This window comes from Anarrhichthys ocellatus, unplaced genomic scaffold (assembly GCF_004355925.1).
Source record: "Anarrhichthys ocellatus isolate YVR2014 unplaced genomic scaffold, GSC_Weel_1.0 scaffold1, whole genome shotgun sequence".
NCBI classification, from domain to species: domain Eukaryota; kingdom Metazoa; phylum Chordata; class Actinopteri; order Perciformes; family Anarhichadidae; genus Anarrhichthys; species Anarrhichthys ocellatus.
Genome location: NW_022280031.1, coordinates 3,403,304 through 3,427,216, shown reverse-complemented (window position 1 = coordinate 3,427,216; position 23,913 = coordinate 3,403,304). Strand labels below are relative to the sequence as shown.

The window sequence follows — 23,913 nt, the reverse complement described above, 5'->3', positions numbered from 1 at the left end:
GTCTCGCTGCCTGTGTTCTTATCTGACGTGCGTCGAGGCTAATATTCCTAAGTAAGACACAGCTGTTTAAGCCAGGCCTGTTGTTTGCACTCTCCTGAGCAGAGTACAGTGTTTAGTGCCGACAGATCCAGAGGATTGATGTCTATCATTGCTTTTCCTGACTGGCAACATGAGGATTGAGTGAAGAAAGCCTCCGAATGCCAGTTTAACTGTGCGTCTTCGGCCAGATATGTATTTTTCTGCAGATCTAATGCAACAAGAGCCGGCATGGTCACCCATCACACCAGGCCCTACCAGTTCTGATGCCAATGCCTCTAATCAATGTGCGCAGGACAGCTCACACAGAAATGAGCCAGGTTTCCCTTCAACTGTCAAGGTAATTTGACGCGTTTCCATCAACTGCTTTGGAGCGATTAAACTAGGCTACAGTGTAGTTTGGTCAGAAGTTGGAGCTATAGGCTAAGCAAGACTGTAATCCACTAGTAATCAGAAGAAGTAAAGGTTGCGAACCAGAAACCTAACAAGTCGGCTTGGCTAACTCATTTACAAGAGAAAAATGGAGAGAGATCTTCAGGAATTTGTATCAGTTGAGAACGTCTTAATTGTTGGACTACTATTGGCCATGATTCATGTTTCGTCTGGAGACGAAGACGAGCATTAAGTTAATATCCGAGAAGATGCTGACAGTGGAAACAGCTGATCAGTAATGCGAGTTAAATGTTCACTATGCTATTATTAAAGTTTTATTGAATTTTTACGTGTTCAGCTTTTCTGATGCAATATTTCAACATGAGCATAGAAATAAGTGAATGGAAACACGGCTAGTGTGAATTTAAAATAACCCGTTGCCCTTTTCTTGCCTTCAGTATCACTTGAACCCTTCATTGTGTCTGCATGTGGAGTGCAGCAAATGTAATGTTTTCAATTCAGCTTTTGGCTTATTCAATAGTTGTCTGTATTTATGGCATTATGTTGCCCCTTTTTGTCGCTTCACATATGTTAAGATTTGCTGCTTTTTTCTATTCTATGTGGATGAGACAAGAGAAATAGAATTGAATACATCTTGAGGTCTGGGAAATTGTGACGGCCATTTTAAAGTAATTTCAGACATTTTATGGACTACATTAGAAAGAAAACATTAGCTGCAGCCCTACTTGTATCCACCCCAGATACTTTAAACTGAGATGCAATTAAAAGGTACAACATATCAGCTAAGAAACAAAAAGACGCTTCAGGCTGTGAAAATAAAAACATATTAAAGAATATCTACAGCCTGGCTTCAACCGTATCGTGTAAGCAGAGGGGAATAACATATCATTTCTATGACGAAGTGCTCTCTAATAATCACAGATGAGCCCGGAGTAATTTCATCCGGTAGATTCACAGGGCTCCTTGGAGACCGGCACTCAGTCTAAACATCCGCCTGTCATCTGGTTTCATCCTCAGACACCTGCTCGACAGTTGGACCATCCAGGGAGTCTACACGCACACACAACCTAAAACAGACATCAAGGCTATTTGTCACTTGTTGACTCTAAAATAAAACACCCCAGCAAACATCAGCGGTTCCCCAAACTGATGCACATTGTCAAATACATCCATGTTCTTGTTCTGCATACCTATAAGACCAAAGTCTTTCCCTGTTTGTGAAGCCGCTGAAATCCTACTCCAACAGGAAGACCATCTCACCGCTGCTAATCTGTCCATGATGACTTCCAGTACCTCAAGACTGTGTGGCTACAGAAGCTATAATTCACTGTATTAGTTCAACATACATAACTACCCCCACTTCTGTGATTATCTAATGTGAGGGAATGATGGTGTGGTGAAAGCTACAGATGACAGACGAGCAGAAGAAAAGAAGAAAAACATAATTCAGTGGTCAGGTTTAATTGCAAAAAGATCCAAATTCTTCAGTACAATTATGTTACCACCAGCTGTGAGAGATTATTGAGACATTACTAAATTGTGGTAAAAAAAAATCTTAAATTAACTTAATTACCAGCTACAAAGTAAAAGGTCAGATGTCTCTCAGAGTCAATTCTGGGTAGTATGGCTAAGTGACAACCAGGGGAATGTACATTCCCCCTTCTGAGATGTGAGACACACAGGATTGTTGGCAGCTAACCGGGGCATTTTTGGGCCGCCCCCATCCTGAGCTCCTTACGCTGCTTAATCTTCCCTGAAATCATTTCTTAATGTGCCATGCAGCGCGGCATAAAACTCACTCTCATCTGTCGCTGGGAATGTCTCCACTCTATTACAAAGACACCGTCTTCGAGAGGATTAGCAGCTCCCACCAAAAAAAAGAGACAGAAGACGCAGGGGTCAGCGACTCGTGCCGAGAAACTGAAAAACAACGAGCAGGTGTCACCCTTACAGCTTGTGAGGGGGCCCAACCACATCAGCGTAGAGACAGCCCAGTGTTTGTTTAGGCTCCGTCAGATCTGTTTAACCCCTGGAGTGCGACCCAGAGGGTGACCACATTTAGGGCAATTCACAGACACAAAGGCCAGCGCTCGGGGCTCCGTTTGGTGCCACAATTGGTACGCATTGAGCCGAGCACTGTATTTTGAGGCAACAAATCATGTTTTGCTGTGCAAAGGAATGTGTCATTTCAAAGAGTTTGCGTGAAAACCAGGGTCAGCTATGTTAGATGATCTCTGACAGTTTTCTTTGAAAGACTCTAAATACCATTTGAACCACACGCTAGGTCGGTTTGACAAAGCAGGCACAGTAACGCTTTGCAAAGAAATGTCTGAGCATGCACAACCTTGCAATTAGAATATCTGGGGCATCCCTACATTATTCATGTGTAAATGACACAGACTCCTGCGAGGGAAATACATTTTCATCCTTATTTCCAACTATGTGGATGAGAATATTGACATTTAGTCACATCACAAAGAGTATGCACGAATAAAAAACACCTGTCGTGGTCATCATTTGCCTCGTACGTTTCCGCTCTTTTACTCGCTCTAATGCAACAGAGATGTGGATTAAACATGATAATGGCATGCATGTCACTCAGACCAAATAGGAATCAAATAACACAAATGTTAAAAACAAGCAGCTTGTTCATACTTTGTATAAGCTACTGGCTCACGTGACTAAATTCACCGTTCCACAAAAAAAAACCACATCTGCATCTAGACAGGAAGTCATGTGATTGCTTTAGCTCCTTGTGTCTACTTCCTGTCTTTGACAGTCATGTTTGCTCGCCAGAATCATACTAGAATAAATGTGATTCTACAATTTGTTCCTATTGCAAGTTCTTCCAGCTAGCAAACAGACCTCAGGATGTCGAGAGTAAACTAATAATTTGGGAACAGTAGTCCCACAAAATGTGGCAGCTTCAATTTGTTTTTAGTATCATGCTGACCTTACAACCTCTGCTGCACATTACTCATTAGATTAAAAAGAAAAACACGCATGTCAGTGTAACCAGAGGCCGTGTTTTGATAGAAACTAAACCACCACTGTTTTTGCTGTTTTATGCATAATGTTATGTCTAARGTTGATTTCTGTATTTTTCTCTGTATGAGTCTGGATCTTATTGTGATCAGCTATGCACGATACCGTCTCCACACACACACACACACACACACACACACACACACACACACACACACACACACACACAGAGATAGACAGAGGACCATTTCCTCTTCTCTGGCTACTGTGCCTATTTCACATGTAGCTACCTTCGCCTGCCTGCTTCAACCACAAAAGGGGGCCAGTTCCTCTTCAGGAGTTAACGAGGACGACAAACTGGAGGAGACATTGTCACTGCCCCTCAGCCCCTGTCACAAAGCTTATTGTTGCCGTCAATCAACATAACTGCTCGTTTCCACTCCCGCCTAACCCCGTCCATCCTCACTCGGCCCGTGGCTCCTTGCTGAGGTAAAAGGTTTAACTCACTGATTGAGTGGTCCTCCAAATGTTTAATTGGAGGAAGTCGCCATCACAAAGTCAAGAGTTCTTCACCTTCAGGAGAGCAAGATAGTCTTGAGCCAATTGGAGTCTTTACAAAACACACAAACGTCACCGCTGTTTTCTTTTTTTTTTTTAAAAGGCCTTCTGCCTCCACAAGTCACCTGGCTGAATTTCTTTCGACTAGAAGTCATTAGATGTATTGTAAAAACATTGAATAGATGTGGCTCTCTAATATAACAGAAAATCAATCTGCAACTATTTTGATAAGTTAATCATTTAAGGAATTTCTTAAGCAAAAATGTCAACCATTCTCTGGTTGCAGCTTCTCCAAGGTAAGGATTTGCTGCATTTCTATATTGTCTTTGCGCAATAATGCTGGAAAACATCCGAACTTGGACACAAAAACCATAAATCAATGCTATTGTCTCAATGGAAAACTCATAAACCGTTATAATTAGATGATGGTAGCCTGAAACAAAAAGATATGGTAAACAAGGTCGGGGCCAAAATAGCAAAAAATAACCAGACGTTTGCTGTGCTGTGCTATATTCTCTCTCCAAACATGTGACTGATTATAATGAGCAAAGACTGCTGGAGAGCACAACAACTGAGGCCATTCACTGCAAGACTGTGACAGGATGTCAACATCTGTACAATGGGTGGATATAGAGGCAGAAGAGAATCACAGGTGAACTATAGGAAGGACAAACTACTCGACTTTTAGCCACTTCCAAGCCACTGTGTGGACAACATGATTAGAGGCCCAATTCTGCTCAACTACCTCACAATAGCCAGAAGCCATTCGCCTAATTACCTTACACTGACATTTTATTAGGGAACACACACACGGAGAAAGAGGAAGAGGGACAACACAAGACGGAGGGAAAACTCAGGAGTGCTAGACACTAAATCACTATCTCAAACACAAAGCATTCCCATCTTCCCAATCTCCCTTTCTTCTGGGGTTTTTTGGGGGGATTTGCTAAAGCTGTACATTCTGCAGAGCAGATTCTTCTTTTTGGATGTTGGAGGCGCTGTTGAAAACAGCCCCACAGATTGCATTGTGCTGACTGAGGTACAGTACAGATAGTGCATAGCAAAGTGCACAGGAGTGGGAGAGGGAGGATTGTGGTGTGAGCTTCCTTTTATCCTGGTTCAATGGCTCAGAGAAAAGGGTGATTAGTTTGTCCCATCTCAAAGTGCTGCCACGCCTTTGGTTACAGAGATAAAAGCCCTGCCTCGCGTCGAAGAGGGCAGCCATTGTCACGTGGAAAAAAGAGAAACAAAACCTCCTGTCTACTTAAGTGAGGGGAAACACTGGACAGTCCTGAGGAATGCATTTATAAGAAATTTCTTTATGGGAGTTTTAAAACAAACCAAACTCATTGCAGAGCAGACAGTGTGATGCTTCTTTGTACTGTATAATTTAATACCATAACCTTCTCTGTGGAAACAAAGAGCCCTTTGAAGAGAACATAAATGCCATAATAAGACACCGATGACAGGCACATCCAGGAGATCTTCTCTCGCTCCACATCCCAGCCACTTCCCATCTGAGGGCTTTCCCGGACATGTAATGGGCCTGTACTACTGGTGTCAGCACTGGCCATTGAGCACGCGGGTCAGTTCCAGGTAGAGCAATGAGAGTAAGGAAGTGGGAACTTTCGTGTCAGTCAACCGGACAGGGGACAAACTATTTACAGGAAGGCTTTGCCAAGGGTCTGTCTATGGTATGCAGGCTATGTGCTCTGGATCACTGGCTGTGAAATCCCATCAAAGGAGGCTTCTTGGTCTCAGCGGTGTGAAGCTAAGCTTATCCACAAGGAGATGAGCTACTGGCAGCCCCAGTGTGACCAACAGAACTACTCTTCCATACATGGACCCGTGGATTGGAATTTACAGAGGGGAGATTCATATTTGTTTTCCTTTGTTTTTTTGTGCATATCAGCAGGTGGTCTCCCCACCATGACTTGATGGGTATTGTTTTGGGGGCCTTGACTGTGGTTGGTTGGGGTAAACATCCTCTGACCTGCACTGCCATGTCACACGTCTGAATGAGAAGAGTGGCATGACTATATGGTGGAGAGCCAACATTTAAACATGGGACCACAGCTAGAGGGGCAATGGGGTCCGTTTGGAGTTTCAATGTATTAAAGTAAATATCCCGCCTAGTAGAAGCTGTCTGCCAGACAAACTATCTGTTTAAAACTAAAGGAGCACTACAGAGCCATGACCTCACCTGAATCGTAATTGTTTTTTGCTGAGAGTAGAACAAGAAACTACAACGCAAACCTCTTTTGAGAGCGAATGTCAACACTTAAAGTCTTTCAACACTTGAGATTTTTTTTCCCACCGTCCACATCTAAACCTTGTGGGACTGTTGTAAGAACACAAGTAGTTAGGACATGGCACTGACTGATAACATCTGCTTAGGCGTCTGGATGGGCAAAGCATCTCTTGACCCTTTTGACCTTTTTCTGAAAACCTTTCATTCGGAGGTCTGTGCCAAGGGTGAGGTGATGTTTGAAGCACCCTTCCTCCTGCTGAGTCAGGAAAAGACATATTGCCTTTCAGTAAACATACCTAACCGCAAACCTGATAAATTAGATTTTTCCAATTGAAGAGGTAGAAAGTAGTAAAATCTGGATAGTTGAGGATACTTACGATACAGACAGCCTGCTTCTCCATTAAGTTGAGACCATCCAGGGCAACACTTGTACACAGTCTGATAATCCTGTCTGTAGACTTGTCTGTATGCAGTGTAGTACGCTGTCCTGTTAACATGACAAACATCAGGTTAAAAACTTCCAATCGAACCTGTTGAAGTTATAAAACAAATACAACAAGAACTGACAAAATGCAGGGTTTCTTGTTGTACTCCACTGTAAAACAGTAGTGTGTGAGTGAACGTGTGTACGGTATTTACAAAGGGATTATCTGACATATCACATGTCATTTTTAATGTTTCATGTGGTTGAATACCATGAGATTAGGAAAAACAAACATGTAATCTGATCAAATGACTCACAGCCTTTTAAGTGACACACAGTATGATGTTCAGCAAACATTTTCCCAGACTTTTAAGGCGCCATTTTATAGTGAGACTGGCAGAGTCAACTTCAGAGGACGGTGCCTATCCCTGTACTTTGGGACCCCTCTCATTGCTCCACGGCCATTACGCATTGTGGAAACACGTTTTTGTTTAAAGCGAGTAATTGTGGCTTTGGATACCTTCAAAGCAGCCTTTGACTTTGTAACACGGTAAATAACGACGTGAAAGCGAGCGTGAGCAGCAAAGTGAGAAAAAGTTAGGCTAAAATGTTAGCATTGGGACGCTCCATCACAGGAATGCTGGCTGCAAAGACGCCTGGGTGTTAAATAGCTGGTAACCCCGATGAAGAGGGGTCGCACCTTGCACTTAACTGTGTGAGAGGTTCAAAGCTGCGATTACAGAACAAGAGCGAGAGAGACTGAGAGGAAAGAGGAAGTCAAGGAGCTCATCGTTTGATTCTGTTTGGAGGTGGAGTCAAATGAAGGATCACACCCGCTCTGATAGATTCTTGCATGACTCATGAAGACATAATTAATGCTTTGCACTAGCCAGAGATTAATCAGCAAAGCACTACATCCACTGCGGGTGAAGATGGGAGTGTTTTTGTGTCGAAAGACAACAAATGAGAGGCATTACTCACCTCCTCTCGTATCCCATGCACCATGACTGTCCTACACAGCCTTGCTTCCACACTTTAACCATGCGTGTGAAGGCCTGCACACACGGCTGCCTCTGGGCGACCAGCGTCACCTCCCTCTCCACACACACATTGGGCCTGAAACGAAAGCAGTGATGAAAACACTTAAGGTGTCAAAATGTTTTTACAGATGTACAGATGGCAGCGGGGCAATTTATGAATGCTGTGAGAAACGTTGCAGTAAAGACAGATGGACAAAGCTTACAAGGCATTTTCTAGTAATGCCTGTGAAGGCATTACCTGTGCTGAGGTGTAAGGCTGCTTATGATGGTATTTTTTAAGACTTAAGGGGAATTCCTCATACATTATCTTTCAGAACTCTAAGCCGCACAAGATGCTACCTGCAGTTTAACCTAAACTCAGTACTCATCTGAAATTGTTTCCTGAAAGTCTTTTAGAGGGTGGCATTGGCATGAAAGTGGCAAGGATTTCCTGTTATTTCATATCTTCTACTCCAAATGTAAAGAGAAACTACATTTCCAGTTACTAAAGTTAAAATGTTTTAGATGTGAACCACTGGTTTTCTAGGAAACAAAAACATATGATGTACAACGTCTGTAAACAGTAACCACTTCACTGCACAATATTTTCAAAATAACACAAAAACATGCCACAATTTTCCAGACAATTCACACAAGACATTTAGTGTTTTCACTGGACATACGGTAGAATGTGCATGTTTTCACTTGTACGTACGAGACTGAATGTCAGCAGAAACAGGAGACATTTTTCGCCCCCAGGTGAAACACGACAAGCCTTTCTAATTGTGATGTTTTGTCCTCCTTACGCAAAGTGCGCCCGGGTTAACAGGCAAACCTGCCACTGACGTCTTTCACATCACTTGCTGCAGCGTACAGAGGAGCCTCGTCAAAAAAAGCTCATCGTGATCTTTGAAACATTTACTCCGTTGGTAACACTCCAAGGACAGACAGACAGACGGGCTCTGCATACGGAGATCAGCAGGAATCTTAAGACAACATCGAGCTGCTCTTCTCATAAACGATAGTAATCACGATCACTTCACAAAACTGAAAGACCTTATTGTAAGAGACCGGCAACAGCAGAGAATATTCTCTCACATAATTCAAGCTCCTTCATATATGTTTAAAATACTGGCTCTTCGCTGTGAGGGGCTTCAAACTAACAGGAATGCAGTACAGACTATCCACATGGAGCTAATGTATAATCATGTTAATTACAGTGATATGGCATGGAAGCCAATAAAGCCCATGATGAGAGTGCACAACAGTTAATTGAATCATCCAGCATCTACAAAATAGTTCACCCAGCTGGGATACCTCTAGCCATAACAAAGAAAAAAAAAAAAAAACTTCACAAGACTCAGTTTTCTGCCTCTGGTTGAGTCTTAAGACACACGTTTTTGAATGTGCAGGTGAACTAGCAGTTTTCTCAAACTCCAAAGCGAATGTGAGTCTGTAAAAATATCGTAGGCAAGATGAAGAGTAAACATCATCCCTAAAGAAACAGTGTAGCCTACTAATAAAATAGAAGTAAGTTAAACAGCCGATAAGCAACAACACATAGGAATAAAAAAGGTAACTCACATATAAGGTTGGAGATTGTTGGTGATGCCATAACGCAATGCATGAGCCTCTATAATAAATATTAGGAAAAAGGAAAAAATAACACTAGTATCCATGATTCTTCTTCTTGGATCAGTTTTAAAAATGTAATAAATATCTCGTTAACTCATTCATGAGTATTACTCAGGTGAGTATCTCTAACCGGTTTAACCATTAAAAAACGTAACCTAATAAATAACCAAATAAAAAAATCCGAGCGCTTAACTGGGAGAAACTTGAAAAGCGCATAAAGTATCTTCCGCGTGGAAATGATCAGCGCGTTCCAAAAAAATGACCTATAGCCATCACATGCGGTGCGTTTTGTCGCTTGCAGCCGGTGTGTGTGACACTGACGGAAAACTGCAGCTCACCGACGCTCCTTCACTGCACATGTTGGACTGGCGGGCACGAAGTCGTGGAGGCTGAGCGCTTTCTGCCTCCCTCCATTGACTTGGTAATGATGGCAGGGGTTTGGGAGGGGGAGGATGGAAAGGATGTCATTTATTATTCAGAGCTTCAGCAGCTTCTGAAACACGCACACTAGACACCCTGCAGTCTGCAAAGGGCACTCACACGCGGGGACATCGGAGGTTTCTTTGGGTCCAGATTTTGTTTTGGACGTCGCATCAAACGTTCCTCTTAACAGTGATTTTTAGTGCTCTTGTCTCACTCCTGCATCATTTACTGCAGTCATTTCAAGTGTTTTAAAAACGGACCAACGCAACGCCGATAACAACTTTAGCCTAACTGTAATATTTATATTAAGACTTACACTATACATTTACTTTTTGCATGCAGATATTCAATCCTTTCAACAATATTGCATTGATCTAGTTCAATGTGCGCGTATTGATGAAAACAAAGCTCGCGGAGCTGAGAAATGAGCGCACATGGAGAGCAACATGTGCGCAAAGGGATCTAGAAAAACGGAGTGATATACTATCACGCGCGGAGCAACAGAGGATGTTTGGGGTTGAGTCTGAAGCAGCTCGTGGTCACTCTGCGGGGCAAACCGCTGATGGTGCGGTCACAGGGTCAGCCGCCAAGACCGACTACTGCTGCTCTCCAAACAAAGGCTTCATTGCGCGCATGTGTGTTCATGACCCTAAAGAGTCCTGGGTCACCGCTTGTACTACCAGCTCCACAGCATGTTGTTTGAATTAGATCGGATGCTCTTAGACATATCGGAACTCATCTGAGATATTTGGTGTAACATGTATTGACATGTTACACCAAATCTATTGACATCATGAATGCTAAATAAACATATATATTCAAAGAAAGAAGGAAAATTACTCCCAGAGGAAAAGCTTTTTTGGGAGAACATTCTTAAAGGTTCTGATTGGAAAAGAGCTCAGCTATTACCATATGCATTCTGTAGACGATATATATATCTATATATATATATATATATATATATTAAAGATATAATAAGATTAAAGACAAAGCCACATTTTACACATATATAATATATATCCAGACAATTTATATTTCTCCAGATTTCATAGAAGATTGTAATACCTTCAATATCTTTATGGTTACATGGTGGACATTCTTAAACAAATGTGTTTAATCAAACTATTGAACTTACAGCAAACCTTGGGTTTTATTCTAGTGTAGAGACACTTGGTTTCTTAGACTCTGGGAGCTTACAAAGGCTTCATATGAAAGGTTCTTTATCCAGGATGCACTGGAAAAACTATACATTTTAATGTTTACGTTACCGTATCAGTTTATCATGTATGCAGTCTGCACATTGATGGATGCAGGAGAAACCCATGAGCACAGTTTGTAGAAATGTGTGGTAATTTACTGACACCTTGTGGTTAAAGTTAAGAACTACATGCTACATCCAGCTAGAGTGACAACCGCTGCACAAATGATGCAACGAAGAAACTTGAAAAAATATTAACTTACATGTCCAGAACAACAGGAATTGGTCACAGAACACGCACTTTGCACTGCCTGAACTACAGCCAAGCAAATAAGACAAATATGCGACGTTACTCAGTCGACACATGTTGCGTTTTAAACCGGTTGAGTAATTTTACGACGCTCCCATACGACGCTTCCAACGACCTTTAACCCCTAGACGCCTGCAAGCTAGTAGCTGCATTGTAGCATGCAGTGGGTAATGACAGGAAGGCTGTGCACACTTGGACAGAGTCACATTATCAGAGACGTGCTCACTCAGTTGCCGAGGTTTGTGTCTCGTCGAAACATGTCGTCGTGTCAAACTAAACGGCCGGTTTCCTTACTGGGAACTATGGCGTTCGGTGGACGAGCCGACGCCGAGCAGAGCCTGGACATGGTGAAGACGTTCCTGGACAGGGGACACAACCGGGTGGACACAGCCTTCATGTATATGGATGGCAAGTCGGAGACGATCATAGGGGGCATGAATCTTCCGAAAACAGGTATATCAGAAGCTCCCATATCCGCAATGACCCTGCGCTAACATTAACCGCTCTGCAAAAGTGGACCAACCAAGTTGCTACTGATTATGTGACTGTTGGTTCCCCATGGCCCGGTTGGCACCAGCTTGGAATCATGGGTACCAAAACTGGCCCAGGCTCCCCTTTTACCAGCGACTAACGTTAGCCAGCGCTGGGCAATGTTTTATGACTTTTTCACGGATCAAACGTTTTAATTTTGAGCTTATTGCATTTATAAGGGACCATGTACAATATTTAAGACGCATGTTACCATTTTTATTTACTAGAGCAGTGGTGAAAAGTAACTAAGTACATTTACTCAAGTTATGTTACTGTCCTTAAGTACAATTTTGAGGTACTTGTATTTCCATTTCCCACTACTTTTATATTGCATTTTTCACTTCACTGCATTTATCTAATAATTCGAATTAATTTGCCGATTTAGATTATTAATAGAAAATACAATCGACAAGTAAATCAATGATGTAATATTATAGGTTAAGATGCATCTTTACTGATTCCTGGAGTGAGATCCACAATGTACCCAGCGGTTAAAGTATATAAAGTAGTTGAAATGAGCTCCACCTTTATCAGCTGAAACATTACATTGAGTAAGATGAGCTAGTTTTCATCTGCAGTCACTTTCCACAGTAAAAAAACACTTCCACACACATCCCGTAAATAAATGACATTTTACATTTAATTAATTGTTTCTGTGTAACAGTAAGCATGGCGACCAAGGCCAACCCCTGGGATGGGAAGACGCTGAAGCCGGAGAGTGTGCGCTCTCAGCTGGAAACCTCCCTTCAGAGGCTGCAAACTGATTGTGTGGACCTTTTCTACCTCCATGCCCCGGACCACCAGAACCCAATCCAGGACACCCTTAGGGCCTGCAATGAGCTCCACAAAGAGGCAAAGAGACCAGATACCTCACTCTCTATGACTTGTCATTTCAAACACACTTGATAATGTTTTATTACATTTCTAATTCATTGTGAAACTATCGCCCTCAGGGAAAATTCAAGGAGTTTGGTCTTTCAAACTATGCATCGTGGGAAGTGTCTGAAATTGCCAGCATCTGTAGACACAACAAATGGATTGTTCCCTCTGTGTATCAGGTATTTCCCATCTCAATTTAATCCCCCATGTTATGTTTCTTTCCTTGTTTAAAATGCTTTCCCCTGAATTTAACCTCTTTGACTATTTTCTGTACCCTAACTTAGACTCTTGAAACCTTTCACAGGGGATGTACAATGCCACTACAAGACAGGTAGAGAGCGAGTTGCTGCCATGTCTGAGATACTATGGAATGAGGTTCTACGCGTACAATCCTCTAGCAGGTGCATTTCTTCCGTCCGTCCTTGCAGTCGCTACTTGAAAAGTAGATACTTATAGTGGAGGATAAATGGTGAAAAGATGAATCCTTGTGATTTTGGCGATCCCCTGAGTTTGACTCTGGCTCCACCATGAGGTTGACAATAGTGGTTTGAGGGAAATGTCTCAACAACTATACTTACTATTGGATTGCAATACGATTTGGTACAGACATCCATGTTGAGGATTAATAGTGATTACTTTGGTGATCCTTTAACTTTTCATCCAGCAACATGTTAGCATACTGACATTAGCGTTTACTGTAGCTCAAAGCGTCACTGTGCCTCAGTCTTCTTTATTGAGTGCATAACTAGTAGAATCCTAGATCATTTTTACTTGAATTCTGACATTACTCCTCTGCAGGTGGCCTTCTGACAGGAAAGTACCATTACCAAGACAGAGATGGTTCCCAGCCTGCGGGACGATTCTTTGGTAACAACTGGGCTTCAGCATACAGGGACAGGTGAACCACCAGCCGTTTGCTTTTGAGATTTTTTTCCAACCACTCGCTTGTTTTAAGTTGTTGCATGTAAAGGATTTCTGCATGTCTGCACTCATGCACATTGTCAAGTGATGAAGCACTGAAAGGAATTGTGCCTGTCCTCTTCTCTTCAGATACTGGAAGCAGAGTCACTTTGAGGCAATAGACTTGGTACTGAAGGCCTTGGAAACGGCGTACGGCTCAGAGAAACCCTCGATGACTTCTGCTGCCATGCGCTGGATGTACCACCACTCCCATCTTAAGGTACTTATTGTGAATTGATCACTGCAGTGGCATGAGATCATGTTTTGTCCTCATCTTCCCACAAGGGCGACTTGCTCAGTGGTAGAGCAGTGTCGTCCTTCAATCATAGGATCGGCGGTTCGATCCCCGGCTCCGCTAGTCCATGTCGGTGTATCCTTGGGCAAGACACTTAACCCCAAGCTGCTCCTGTAGGCTGTCCCTGCAGTGTATGAATGATTAGATAGTCCTGATGGGCATGCTACCTTGCATGGTAGCCCCTGCCATCAGTGTACAAATGACATGTACTGTTAAAGCGCTTTGAGTGCTCGGAAGACTAGGAAAGTGCTATAAAAGTACAAGTTCATTTACATGAGATTAGGAATTTTATCTGTAGGGTTAAATGTAGATATCCTACTTTGCACTATTTTTTTTACTTAAAGGAATTCAACTAATTATGACTAAAATGCTTAGTCATGCAGCAGCATTTAGTCTACATAATTTAAACACTTGTCAGTTCTGTATTAATAATCAGTTAAATAAACTAAGCATTTATGTTCCAACTGCACAAAGCCCACATTCAACCAACTTACTAGCTAATTGTAGAATTATAGGCAGTCATGATTTGTGCATATTAACCATTTGTTAATACCAAAATCCTGGCTTTTTCATCCGATAGTGCCCGGTTAGTTGTTGTATATTTAGCCTCAACACTACAGAGTCGTGGCTGTATTTGGTGCTTACAGTAGCTGGAAAATGTTATACCATCCAACAGTTTGAAATTAAACTTGTAATTTTTCTCTTTGACAACAAATGTCTTCTGTTACAGGGGGATCTTGGTGATGGAGTCATCATTGGCATGTCAAGTATAGAGCAACTTCAGCAAAACCTGGCTGCTGCAGAGGAGGGTCCTCTAGATGAGAGAGTGGTCGCCTCCTTCAACGAGGCCTGGAATCTCGTAGCACACGAGTGTCCAAGCTACTTCCGTTAAAGAGCCAAAATCTGCCGGTTCAATCAAATTTCATCCAAGATAATAGAAAAGAAATCTAATAAAGATATTTCCACTTACGTCCTTTTTTCTAAAATCACACTAGGTTTTATTTTTTATGAATGAATCAATTGAGACCAGTAAATAATGTCAAAAGCACTTCATTGTTAATGTACAAATGTAAAAATGAAAACTTTGAAGATATCTTTCAGGAAAAAAAACATTTACTGCCTTAATTACTTTTAGAATAAAAATTAAACCAATTTTTCTCAGAAACAAAGTGGTTCTTTCACTTAAAATTAGTTTAACACATGAAAATGTGCTCATTTGTTTTGGGTTAATGGCAAAATACTTGCATGCAATACCAACATTGGTATTAGTATACATTTTTTACCAAAACAAGTGGCATCCACATGACTACTGAACAACAACTCAGTCCAAAGCTATATTCATGGTGACGGACAGAAGTTCATGTTTTGGGAGAGAAATGGTACAGAGAAGAGAGATGACAGACTCCAGAGTCAGCACCGGCAGTCAGGGCGACTGGTTTCCACATCAATGTCCCTCTGCTGTTGAAGGCCGGCAAAAACTACTTCTGCCCTTGCAGATGTTTTCATTCTGCATCATCTTTGTCGTCTTCCTCTTCATCATCATCCTGCATGGGCTCTACCTCACCATCAATCTTCTCAAACTCGCCTGTTTCTGAGTTCCACATACATTTGATCTGCACCTTGAATTCTGCCATCTCGACGCCAAAGAGTTTCTACGGAGCCAATTTGAGAAGATCAGTCAGACAAATGCAACACAGTTCTGGATGTCACGGGCAAAATGTTTTGTAGTCAAACAGTCCAGAACTCACCAGAATACGAGCCTGCTCAGGAGTGAGCACATCTCCCTCCTTACAGACTTCATGCTCCTTCAGCAGTGTCACCACGCCTTTAATAACACATGATACAAAACGGGATTATCACATATCCAACTAACTGATATGGACAAAATTATTCCTGTTAAGAGTGCCAATGGTTATTGTTCAGAGAAGAAAGGGGTTGCACTCAAACATGTTTAAAGGATGAGGCTAATACTAGCCAACGCCAGATAAAGCAAATTCCTCTGTGCTATAGATTTCCATTGTTGTCCAAAACTATTAAAAACAGTGAGCCACACTGTTGCAGTGGGGAAGTCAGAAAACAAAGAAATTGACTTTTACATTGTTGATTTTGGTCTTTAAGGGGGATTTGTTGACAAAAGAGATAAATACAATAATGCCAGTCATAACCTGTTATTTTACCTTTCTTGAGAGCAGTAGGAAGTCCTAGTTGTCTCAGCTGGGGCTCCATTGAGTGAGGAAACTGCTCAAGCGGTCCCTCGTCCAGAGTTGTGTTCATCTGTGCAAGGTTGCCTGACCGTGCATAATCCATCTCTTTGAAATGATCAAAATACCTGTGGATAGAGAATATAATTTAGTTAACTATTTAACAATATTTGGAGAATAACTGAAATTGTAGTGCATTAAGTGAAGCACAACTTACTCTTGTACCTCATCCTTTGTTTTATTAGTGAATAGCACTCCCACTTCCCCTCGTAGATACTTGCTGACCTGCACATTATCAAAAGGCAGTAAACAAAATTAAAAAAATCAGTCTTTGCAATAAAATATTACATTTTCTGGCTGATCACCACACTTAAGATCGCACATACCTTGTGCAAATTATCTTTGTATTCGTCTGTTTCTCCTTTACCCAGGGCAACCCCCATTACTTTGTTTTTGCCGAAGAAGAATCTGTGAAAGATGAGAGTTAAGCATCTTTACTAAGACACGTGTTAAATGCATATGTAACAAATGAATAAATGAGCACACAGGTTACCTGCTGTGTTTCCATGCTGTCCGGATATCTTTCAGTTTGTTATTCCTCATATTGGCTACAGAGAATACGAACAAGTGTCTGTACGTGTCCACACATTTCCGAAACTAAAAACACAAACAGATGAAGAGTTTAGAGCGAAACATGTCAGCAGCTTCAGCTAACCCTGGTTAGCATAGCACACAGCGGTGGCAGGACACTCACCTCCTCGATTAATTTCTGTTTTGACTCCAGCCCCTTCTTGGCTGTTTTCGTTAACGAAACTGAGGGAACGATCAGGGGGAAAGCAGGCAATTACCAATGAGCTTGATTAATATCAGCAAGCAGGTAGCTGTTACAACGCAGCATGTTTCCGTTTCCCCCAGGAGGAGAAGCTAATGTTAGCTTGTTCACTAACTTACGTTACTTTTCAGTTGTCGAGCACAAATGTTACATACAATCAACCAGTTAAAAAGCTCAGCCGCTTAACGAGTTTGTCCATATTGTAATTTTACTGTTACTTACTTTTCTTGTCTCTCTTTGACTTCGGCATGGTTTCCTCTCACGATGCTTGAGCAGCAGACGCACACGTGAAGCAAAAGGACCCCAAATGTTTCGGTGTGGTGAAGCCGACCATGTGGTGCCTGACTACAAAAATAAAAGAAGAAGTCAAAATATATGCTGGTATGCATAAATTAACTACTGCTCCCACAAAATAGCATACGAGTCATGTCTAGGTCATGTTAGCTTCATTTATGGTCCTTATTTCTTTATTTTTAAACTGAGTCAACGCAATGACATGCGAAGGGAGCATTACATCACTCTCAAAAATAAAACTGTCTCAGAGATCCTTGTAAAGTGATGTCAGGTGTATTATGGGTGTCTCTGTATGTCCCCTTTTCCATTTTCATTCTACCAAGATATTTTCTATTAGTATTAGAAATATGTCGCAGAGTCACTTGGCAGTCAGGAGTCTCAAGACATGTGCCCCTCTTGCCCTGTGAGTACAGCCTAAGGATTGCATGAAGAGCATCATGAGCATCAAAAAAACTATATAGGCCCACAGTATAATGCCAAGGCCAGCTACATCAATGTACTTGATGTGCTTTATTAATGCAAATTAATGCAAAAAGTTGTACTGCAGCTTCCTTATATTTCTGAGAAAAGTGAAATGCCTGTATGTTTACAGTGTATGACATATACACAGTCTATAGCCTAGATGCACTTATTTATATTTAAGTATATAAAATATAGCCTATCATGTGCAATATATAAACATAACATCTGAAATATTGTTCATTACAAGGCAATTGAAATGTGTCTTCGAAGTAAAAACAGCACACAGGAGTGGACCAATACACACATATGAATATATTATTCCCTAAAACATAGTTATCAAATAGATTATAGAATACACTTAAAAAACAGGCTATTGCTATTATATAGTGAGTCCCTACGTACATTTTGTATGTGTTATTGATGCTTTATATTTTGAGAAATGATTCAGCTGTTAACTGTAGGCTCATACCAAGTTAGAAACCAAAATGCATGAATAATATATGTCCAACTATATGAATTTCATATGCACTCTTGTTCCTCCGGGCTACTTTATCCTATTAACTATAGGCTTATGTTTATACCCTCAGCCAGGACGTGGTCCTCTCGTCGCTGTCAGTGCGCGAGAGAAACGCGCGAGAGAAAAAGGGGGAGGGAGATGGGAGGGGCTGGTGCTGGTGAGAGTGCCGAGTTTAGCACTTTGCAACATGATCCGCGCACACCACGGAGAGGCCGGGCTCTGCGGTCTGCGTCCTGCCATCCCACCGCACCACATGGAGAGACTGGATAGAGCCATCGGGCAATGACAAAGAAAGAAGGTGGACCATCTACATCCGACGGCCCGCTATATGAACCCGCTCAGCATCAGCAGCGACTGACAAAGCAAAGGCAAAGTCAGAGATGAGGGTGACGGGAAGTCCTGCCGGCGGTGCTTATTGCGGTCTGCGTCAAACCTCTCGCTCCTTCAGAAGATAATGCCCTCGGTGCCTCTTAAAGGACTTTCTGGGTTTATTTTTTACCTGCCGCAGTGGTCCATGTCAGTACCTCGGGGTAAACATCCAGCAGGGACAGTGATGGTCACCCCGTCTCCAGCCTCTCAGTCACTCTCAGTATCTGCATTGTGAGGAGAAACTCGTCCTGTGGGAGTGGGCTTGCGAAGCAATATGCACAAATAAAAACAACATATGTTCTTGTCGTTGCGTTAAAAACCAGACAGAGCCATAATTGGATTAACTGGTGTTGTTGTTGTTGTTTGCCAACATGAACTCTCTGTTTTTCTCCGACTCTCCGCCCGGAGCGGTCTGCAATCCGACCGGGTCGGGCGCGGTGACCAGCGCCCTGCGAAACGACCTGGGCTCCAACATCCATGTGCTGAAAGCCCTCAACCTGCGGTTCCGCTGCTTCCTTGCCAAAGTCCACGAGCTGGAGAGGAGGAACAAACTGCTGGAGAGCCAGCTGCAGCAAGCTCAGCTGAAAACGCAGTACCGACACCTATACGCCCGGGAAGTTGCCGTGCAGACGGACGGTCCCGATTCGCGATTGCCGGGAACCATCTGGAGTTTCACCCACGTCCGGAGGCAAGGGGAGCGCTTTGAGACCCTGCGCAGGCCCGGGGTGTCGTGGTCGCATCCGGACGGAGTTGGGGTCCAAATAGACACCATCACCCCAGAGCTGAGGGCTCTGTATAACGTGTTGGCCAAAGTCAAGCGGGAGAGGGACGAGTATAGGAGGAAGTGAGTAAAGGCTGATGTGAAACTAGTGTGAATGTGTTGATACTTTCTCTACAAAGCTGGCAATTTATGTCAGTCTTTATGCCTGGATTCATCCTCATTTACATGACTATATATGATCGTTTGCAGGGGAGTAAGTAATTAAAGGTCCTGAAAGAATGTTGCTGTGGGCCCCCTATTTATATGTGGGCCCTTATCATCACGCCCTTATCGTCATAGGAGCTTCACAAAAATAAGAATGAAAGTGAAAATCAGTGTAAAATATAGACTATCACGTTAAGCCTGTGGGAGTTCTACAACAGGAATATTCAAGTAATTTCTCGTCAAGCCTACATCATAGCACTGCAGTCACTCAACTGCCAGAAGTGGGTTGACTAATTGAAGATGTAACCGTTTATAAGCTGAGACGTTGCTCTAACCCGGTACATTAAATCAAGACATATAATCAATATTGCTCTCTACGATAGGCTCGTTGTTTTTTTTTGCACATTAAATTGTTCACATTAGAGCTGAAAAGACAAGTCGACTGAATTAATCAGCAACTATTCTGATAATCAACTTTTTTTTTTTCCAATGTGATGATTCCCTGCTTTTCACTGGTTCCTCTTTGGGTTGATGGACTGTTGGTTTGGACAAACACCATGGGGGACATGTGAAGACGTCTCCTTGGGCTGCAGGGAAGCCGTGATGGGCATTTTTCACAGATTATGACATTTCGACCAACTCTCAGAAAGATATCTGAGTAGGTTGAGAGATTTAAGCTGCTCTCATCTACCAATCACGATGCGACTTCTTACTTCGTAGTGTGACCTTTTGCTTCCCATGTGGGTGTGGTTCTCCAGTGTCACCAGACACTCATCTGACAGTAAAGTGAGCATGATGACAGACATCACAGTGATGGAGTTATGCTTGAGGTAGTATTTCACATGAAGGATGTCAGAGCTGAGCTCAGCATTTTAACACAGATGTTTTTATCGTGAATTGAACTGATCCTGTTTCTCACAGTCTTCTGAGGAAATTCCTTTGCTTGGCTCAGTCTCCACCAATTGTTCTTCTTTAGTCACATTAATTGTGTTTCCTTGAGGACTGACTGCAGCGTCCCCGGCTGACCCACGTAACTACTGGCCTGCTTGGCTTGGCTACTGGGGGGGCGGGGCGGGGCGGGGAGACATGCCAAGCAACCACCTGCCTCTGTTTGCTGCCATGATTCAAGCCGAGAGGCATTTTAACAGGCCTCTGTCTGCCCGGTGAGGTCGGCAATGACGAAGGCCGACTTCCCTGTGAGTGCACTGACTCAGTGACACAGAATGTGTGTGCTTTCCCACTCCTCTGAACTGGATATCCTGTCCAGTCATTCTCTGTAACACTAGCATATCCTTTTTAGTGCATTTCTGCTTGAGAAGATGGACGGCAGCGTCTGGGATGCCGGCCAAATTAAAAACTGCTGCAGCCCAAGTCAAACATTTTGGATCTTCTTTGGCAAAAAATGGGAGCTGCTGACTTTATAAGTCATTGAAACAGCCGTCTCAGTTGCTTTTTAATTTGGGTTTTAGCAAAATACAAAAAGCTACAGCACTTTGCACACATTCACTCATGAAACCTATATTATGCCTCAAAATAGTGGCAGTTGAGTTGTTGGTAGACTGGTTTTCTACATGTTTTATTCATTGGCATAGGTATTTTGGGTGATATGTGTGTTTACATTTATCTATAATGACACTCACAAGTACTTAAGTGTCAAACATGTTCTTTGTATTCATTTTACGTCCTGAGAAGTGAGGAACAAGACACATCGATAGCCTCTTTTTAATCACCCAGTAATCATGATAAGCAACCTCTTTCCTTTCCTTTTCCTCTCATCTTTCTTCTCTGCTCTGAGCTTAATAATTACATCACTGCTGAGCTCACCTCCCAGTTGTTTTCTCTCCGTCTCCCAGTCTGAATCCTCTTTACTACGTCACGTTTCAGCATTCAATCCCCGAGCCCCGTCCCGCCGTGCCTTTTCTGTTCTGTGCTCTTTGTGTTCGGCCATTCCTTCGCCCTTCACTCCACCCCTCTACAGCCCCTCCACCCTTCCTCTCCTCCCTGTATCGTACAGACTGCTTTGTAAGGCATCTTTGATCCCGACGGAGCCCCCCCCCCTCCCCGTGCTCCCACACTGCCCCAGTGATTTATAGAAGCTTTACGGGCGTAGACACACACAAGGAGATGGATGTCCAGCTGGTCCATATCTGATTTGGTCATTTGTATTCATACCACAATGTACAATGTACTCTTTCTGATCAAGACACTGAGCCTGAGGAAAAACGGTGTGATTGGTCATTCCTTGTCTTTTGTACGTATTCACCTATGAAGTTTAAAGGCTGCTTAAAAGGGTAAAATATAACAGAAAAAGGACAATTAAGAGGCACAATATGGACTATGAATGTGAAAGAACAGGAGCCAGGATGACAAAGGTGTTCTTAAGATGAAACTCATGACATGAATAGCATTAAAGGAAATAACCTTCAATATAAACAAGTGTAAAAGCAACATACTGGTGTCATTTAAGAAAGTACTTCAGAACTATTCTGTGTATCAACTTTTTTTTTAACAAAAGTTACAAAATCCTGTTTGATTACGTTTTACAGATTTACTTTTATTTGGTTACGTTGTTTTTTTTTTGTAACTTTTCGATTTGTCTTAAAATTGGAAAATGTGCAATTTTTGTCTTATCGAGAAATATGCAGATTCAGATTTAATTATATTGTCACTAAATAGTTCAAAGGTTTGAGCATGCTGTTGATTTCCACTCATATATTTCCTCATCTATCTTCAGGTAATAGTTTTTCTGAGCAGAAAAGTTTATCTCCCCAAAAACCTTTATTGACCCTCATAGTATTTTCATATCAGATACTCTCATTATACAACATCCTTCTGGTAAGAGAACAGTTCTTTCACAGCTACTGGATGTATTTGTGGGACCTCGAAAAGCTCTTTAAACGATTTAGTCCACCATCTTAACTAATTTATCTGATTTTTTTACCATCAAATGCGAACGTGTGCTGGATCTCACACACACACACACACACACACACACATACATAGTCCCTCTCTCTGTCTCTCACACGTACATATGCATTTGTCCAAGCATGGACCGCATAAATCAGACAGCCAGCTTATATGAGTTTCCACTCTGGCCACAGTGTCTGGACTTTGGGGTCACATACTTCACACACTGACAAACGACCGAGCAAAGGAAAATGGGTATAAGGTCGATGCCAGTGCTCTCATCAACACTGTTTTCATCTCTTTGTTTTGCATCACTGTGAAATGTATCACTTGGGGGTTACTGAGTCTCTGCCAGTAATTGCCACTAGCATGCGATTGTGCTCAAAATGCCGTGAAAACAGGACGGGACACTGACGAACATATTTGACAGTAAGATAGAAACTGTGTTCTGCCTGTGACAGCTACCTTTCTGTCGCCAAAAAGGCAAAGTCCACATTTGTTTAGTATTTACATGTTATGCTGTTGGTGCAGAGCTATTGCAGCTTTATCTATTATGCAGATGACTGCACAGACTAAAGTTATACTGTATGAATAAAGATACGGGTAGTTATTTGCTTATTCCAAAGAACACAGATCATAGGATATACTATTGACTAGTTTACATGCATTTCTGGGGAATAGAGGTGCTGTGAGAGGCAGCTATGGAGATGATGATTGCACAGGCAAAAGGAAAGAGACTCAGACAGCAGAGTGATTCATATTATTATACAATTTTTAAGGTGCAATGCAGTGTTTTAGACATACTGTAGTGCTATAGGACACATCAGCTATACAAGCTCTGCCTCATTTGAGACTTGAACCGGAGACCAGTGGCCTCTCCTAATTGGTTGTTTATTCCGTCAGTTGAAATGGAGGCCAGACAACTGTCCTGCTAGATCACAATGTGGGCGATACAGGACGTATAGAGAAACGTCTCTGGGCATGAATAATTCACATACAGCTGAATTTAGCTGTGTGGATCAATACAATGAGGATTCACCGAAGACACTTTTCCTTAGGCTTTGATCTTTCTTCCTGTGATTAAGAGCAGTGAAAGGCAGAACTGAGCATCTCTTTTGAACGTAGGATTCAGGGTTGTTGGTATTAAAGAAGCGACTAATTACAGGGCGAGGTAGACTTTGATTCCGAAGCTGAAGGCTGCATTGTGTTTCAAATATATCATATTTCTCCACAAAGAGTGCCGCGCTGATGAGCTCTTCAGCCTGTCTCTGTCTGTACGGTGCTGACCCGCTCTGCCAATAATCCGGGCCGTCTATTCAGGAGAGGGATTTTCTCTAAGCCGTCACCTAGCACAGAGGCTCCAAACTTCAGCCAGCCCTGCACCATATCCTGGCAGGCAGCCGCGTCACTGAACTGGGCCTCTCGAAGTGGGAGACTCCCTGCTGCTGAGATACAGAGAGAGAGAGAGAGAGAGAGAGAGAGAGAGAGAGAGAGAGAGAGAGAGAGAGA

The 23,913-nt window shown here is 42.4% G+C and overlaps 4 protein-coding genes across 8 annotated transcripts in view; 2 read left to right on the top strand and 2 right to left on the bottom strand.

Moving 5' to 3' along the window:
- Positions 1-9,703, bottom strand: part of megf6b (multiple EGF-like-domains 6b) — a 54,780-nt gene extending 45,077 nt beyond the window's left edge. For both annotated transcript variants that reach the window (XM_031845698.1, XM_031845706.1), the window contains exons 1-3: positions 9,251-9,703; positions 7,629-7,763; positions 6,601-6,710 (exon numbers count right to left, since the gene is read on the bottom strand). In XM_031845698.1, the coding sequence (XP_031701558.1) occupies positions 6,601-6,710; positions 7,629-7,763; positions 9,251-9,345 (340 nt within the window). In that variant the 5' untranslated portion in view covers positions 9,346-9,703. The remainder of the gene's footprint in view (positions 1-6,600; positions 6,711-7,628; positions 7,764-9,250) is intronic.
- Positions 9,704-11,349: 1,646 nt separating this feature from the next.
- akr7a3 (aldo-keto reductase family 7, member A3 (aflatoxin aldehyde reductase)) lies at positions 11,350-16,785 on the top strand. Its single transcript, XM_031845780.1, has 7 exons — positions 11,350-11,685; positions 12,428-12,615; positions 12,717-12,821; positions 12,947-13,043; positions 13,441-13,540; positions 13,693-13,822; positions 14,628-16,785. Exons 1-7 carry the CDS (start codon positions 11,391-11,393, stop codon positions 14,787-14,789), a joined length of 1,077 nt encoding a protein of 358 aa, XP_031701640.1. The 5' UTR covers positions 11,350-11,390; the 3' UTR covers positions 14,790-16,785.
- Positions 14,932-17,239, bottom strand: mrto4 (MRT4 homolog, ribosome maturation factor). The gene is made up of 8 exons (XM_031845791.1): positions 17,153-17,239; positions 16,853-16,911; positions 16,652-16,755; positions 16,485-16,566; positions 16,316-16,383; positions 16,075-16,226; positions 15,646-15,722; positions 14,932-15,549 (listed from the first exon to the last, which is right to left on the bottom strand). Exons 1-8 carry the CDS (start codon positions 17,178-17,180, stop codon positions 15,400-15,402), a joined length of 720 nt encoding a protein of 239 aa, XP_031701651.1. The 5' UTR covers positions 17,181-17,239; the 3' UTR covers positions 14,932-15,399.
- Positions 17,240-18,371: 1,132 nt separating this feature from the next.
- Positions 18,372-23,913, top strand: part of iffo2b (intermediate filament family orphan 2b) — a 21,548-nt gene continuing 16,006 nt past the window's right edge. For all 4 annotated transcript variants that reach the window (XM_031847642.1, XM_031847625.1, XM_031847634.1 and 1 more), the window contains exon 1: positions 18,372-19,416. In XM_031847642.1, coding sequence (XP_031703502.1) covers positions 18,944-19,416 — 473 coding nt within the window. In that variant the 5' untranslated portion in view covers positions 18,372-18,943. The remainder of the gene's footprint in view (positions 19,417-23,913) is intronic.